Source organism: Poecilia reticulata, unplaced genomic scaffold (assembly GCF_000633615.1).
Source record: "Poecilia reticulata strain Guanapo unplaced genomic scaffold, Guppy_female_1.0+MT scaffold_340, whole genome shotgun sequence".
Taxonomy (NCBI): domain Eukaryota; kingdom Metazoa; phylum Chordata; class Actinopteri; order Cyprinodontiformes; family Poeciliidae; genus Poecilia; species Poecilia reticulata.
Window position 1 is genome coordinate 1 of NW_007615111.1, and position 4,132 is coordinate 4,132.

The 4,132-nt window shown below is 39.4% G+C and overlaps 1 protein-coding gene across 1 annotated transcript; it reads left to right on the forward strand.

Annotated features, from left to right (window-relative positions):
• Positions 1-568: 568 nt before the first annotated feature.
• On the forward strand, positions 569-2,340 carry LOC103460916 (ladderlectin-like). The gene is made up of 4 exons (XM_017303535.1): positions 569-662; positions 763-897; positions 982-1,093; positions 1,968-2,340. The coding sequence occupies exons 1-4, from the start codon at positions 642-644 to the stop codon at positions 2,033-2,035; spliced, it is 336 nt and encodes a 111-aa protein (XP_017159024.1). The 5' UTR covers positions 569-641; the 3' UTR covers positions 2,036-2,340.
• The last annotated feature ends 1,792 nt before the right edge of the window (positions 2,341-4,132 follow it).

Sequence of the window (4,132 nt, forward strand, 5' to 3'; positions counted from 1 at the left end):
CATAGGACTTAGTCACACTTTAAGTTTCTGTTGAAATAGATGTGAATTATCAGGTAATTTCTATTGAATTTTCATCCATATAATTTCCTCATTTTGTGGATGTGACAAGACTAAAAGCTCTATAAATATCCAGTGATTCTGCAGTAAGGACTAGAGGTGCTGGCTGAGAAAACAGATCAATCTGCATCAGGTTTGCTGATCAAATTTCTTATTGTCTTAGTGCCACTGTGAGTTTTTCTTAACATGTATGCTTTATTTTGACTTTTCTTCAGCTTGCAAATTTGCATCTTCTCATCATCTGCACCATGAAGTTGTTGGCTGTGTTCCTCCTGGTTTCCTCTGTGGTCGTTCAGGCCAGTGAAACCCCCCGTGAGTATTTATGAAATATATTAAAGTAACACCGAGTTATGTCTTGTCAATGTCGGCATTATGTTTCAGAATAAATTTAATGTTGCATCATTTTGATGTTATAATTTGTCACAAAATAAAGTTATCATCAAACTAATGCTGCATAAACCATTTAACTGGAAGCCTGCATTTGTTCTTCATCAGCACCTATTTGCACGACCCAGACATCCATCACCTGTCCTTCTGGCTGGACTACRATCAACAATCGCTGCTTTCTCTATGTTCCCAAAGTCATGACTTGGGCGAATGCAGAGGTGATTTCCAACAACTGTGCTCTTATTTCCTGCTGCACTCCTTTATTTCACAGTTAGAAATAAAACAAACTTTAATTAGTTGTTGTGTGTTTATCTGTAGAAAAACTGTCTGTCCTTGGAGGCAAACCTGGCATCAGTTCACAGCAAGACCGAGTACCATCAGGTTCAGGCTCTGATAGTTGAAGATAGTGGTGAGTCCACTGAAGCCTGGATTGGAGGCTCTGATGGACAGCAGGTACTTTTACCAGTACAATTTACTTGTGAAGTATTTTATAAAACATTGAATGAAACGCGTCATCTGCTGAACTTTGTCTTGCAGGAGAAGATTTGGTTGTGGAGCGATGGAAGCCGGATGATCTACACAAACTGGTGTCCAGGGCAGCCTGATAATTCRAAAGACAACCAGAACTGTTTAGCGATGAACTGGTCAGGTAAAGAAAATATCACATGAGTCTGCCTTTCAGTTGGTATCAGGACTCGTGGATGAAAAGCTTATTGGGGCCTGTTATGCAATGCATGGCAGGAACCTATTGTTCTACACCCAATAAGCGGTCTCTTTCTTTATTCATTTTTCTTACGTCACCGTTAATGCGGCCCGAACCGCTGCGTGCCATCCCACAAAAGTGGTATCAAAATGTTCAGCTTGATCCCGAGAAGGGAGCTTTTACTTTTAGTGGGATTATGAGTTAAAATGATGTGCGAAGCTTATAGTCGTCCGTCTTGGACTGTCAGGTGTGTTGTCGACCGTGCATGGGATTCAGCCATTGTATAGCACTATGATGATGGACCTGGAAAAAACTTCAGAAATTGCACTCTGGTCCACCACCCTGAGGAGTCACACAGTTGGACTCCTCAGGGCAAGTCCAGCTGTGTGAGCTGTAGCTAAAACGCTGGGTTCAAAGTGATGGGTAAACTTCTGCAGGTCCCATTTAAATTTCTTCAGCTAAATACACATATCCCTAACACTGACCAAACTTATGTAAACTTCTGGATTGGATGTTCTGTTTAAGTTTTCTTGAATTTACCAAATATTAATAATTTTGGTAATCCTAACAGACCTTAAACAAGAGACGTTTGGTATGATTTAACTTCAAAGAGTAGGAAAAAAATGTGTTTTATTTTGCGCATATACATATCTGTTTCAACTTTACATTTACTGCATTAACAACAGGAGCTTCTATTAATATTTTTTGTGGCAAGAAGGTTTAATTAATAAACCTTATTGATCATTTTTATGATATAGTGTTAGGTCACTTCAGAGTTTTCTTTAAGTGATGTTTGACTGATTTGTTGTCTTGCTCCTAGACAACAAGTGCTGGGATGACCACCTGTGTGATGTGAGTCGGCCTTCTGTCTGCGTCAAGAAACCCTGACCACACTGAGGTTCCTAAAGAGGCCTGATGTGTAAAACAGAACCAGTGGAGGATGAATGCTAGGAGTTTCTGTTTACCTGCCTTTTTGCACATTCATAGAAAACCCAAAAGATATTTCTGCATCTTTTCTTCATATGATTTCTCTCTTTAACGCAACCTACGGAATGAAGCGACAAGCAAACAGCAGCTGGATTGTCTCTCTGTAATAAGATCAGACTGAATGAGTTATAGGAAAGAATCATCTTAGCAAAACTTTCTGCTGTTCTTTGGCTTAGCAAAAATAAAACCTTGAGGAATCAAAACAAGATGGTGTGTGGTTTATTCTGTCTTTGTGTTTTTCTGATCTTTTATTTTTTTTAATACAATCAAACATGAGTTATTAAAAGATAAATATCACATTATAACAAAGAACTTTTCACATTTTAATGTATAGTATTTTTGCACAAATGTGACTATTTTTTTGTTCAAGCATCAGCAAGATAAGTTTTCTTGTACATTGTACTCTGGTACATGCTCTCATCATACCAGGGTTAAGAGGAACTTGGTAAATATGGATTAACACTTTATCTCCTGCGTATTGAAAAGCTAAAAAGACTTGCAAACACTGAACAGCACCCATATTGTCATAAATCGCTCCACGGTTCATATAAAAGAATGACGTCAGCACTATGAAACAGCGACGGATGTACTTCCTCGCCAGGATAAATCCCAAAGGCTCTTTCTATGTTTTTTAGCCCTCAAGGTCTGGGCTATGTTATTTTATTTCCTCATCTAAAACAAACCTACCTTGTTGCCGTGATTCTTTCATGCATGTTTGAGAAATCCTGTTATGGCCCCTAGCCTCTAGAGGCTGTGCAGTCTCTCTTGTTGAGAGTTCCCTGGTTCAAATCCCGGACGAGCCCCCACTTCTGTTACGACCCCAAGTTCTAGAGCAAGGCTGGGCCATCCCAGTTCTTGGGCGCCGGTGTCCTGCAACTCTTAGATGTCTCCCTGGTCTAACACACCTCAATCAAATAGCTGAATCACCTCTTAAGTGCAGTCAAGTTATCCAGAGTCCTGCTAATGGTCTCATTATTTGACTCAGGTGTGTTGAAGTAGAGTTACAGGACACAGGCCCTCGAGGTCTAGAGTTGCCCACCCCTAGACTCTAAGGGATCAGGGATGGCAGCATAAAAATATATCCAGAGAAAGATTAAATCTAAAATGGTTTATTACAAAAATAAGGTTTTACAAACAAAACAGAGTATACGCAAAACTGTTAACACTCAAAAATAAAATGACTAGCAAATTCAAGAGGGTTACTTGCAACTCCAGCAAATAAGATAATCTGAACTAAATTCAAAAGGACCAAGAGAAAAACACTAATGGAGCACTGAACCTCCCAAACACAAGCTTCCGGACTGATTAGACTCAATCAAGAGCAGAGTCAAACTGCTAAGCCGAACAAAATGGGTCAGCAGAACAACATACTTCAAAGCTGCCCCAAAAAGTCTTAAGAAAGGCTAACAAACAAGCAAAATGGGGGGTAAGATGTACAAAGCCTCTTCCTGAAAGCTTAATAAATTAATTAGGTATTTCATGATATTTGACTTCCTAAAGGTGAAGTTTCAGAATGAGCATGAGTTCTTATAAGGACAGAGGCCCAATTTCAAGGTGTTAAATCAGGAAGTAAGATTTTGTTTAAGTCATATTTGATATATAGCATTTTGACAACAGCTGAAGGTAACATAGGTACTTGATTATGCTATAAAATGGAGCACACAAAGTGCTACCCCTTTAAAATGTAGCTTGAAATAGAAAACAATTTGCTCAATACTGTCACCATGACAGTAGCTGTAGCACTAATTCCAGCATCTGATGCTACATAAAGTGCTTTGCAAAACAAAAATCATTGAGAGTGCTTGCTAGTTGCATTAATGTGGCAGCACTGCCCCCTGCTGGAAGAAACTCAGACATTTAACACACGTCTGACCCACACTGGGCCCTGCTGACACGTCTCACTCCTCACACTTCAGGTACTGGAGCCTCCAAAATCAAGTCAAGTTCATTTGTACAGAATAAGGTTTCAAGACAGTTTAAAGTGCTTTACACAAGAAA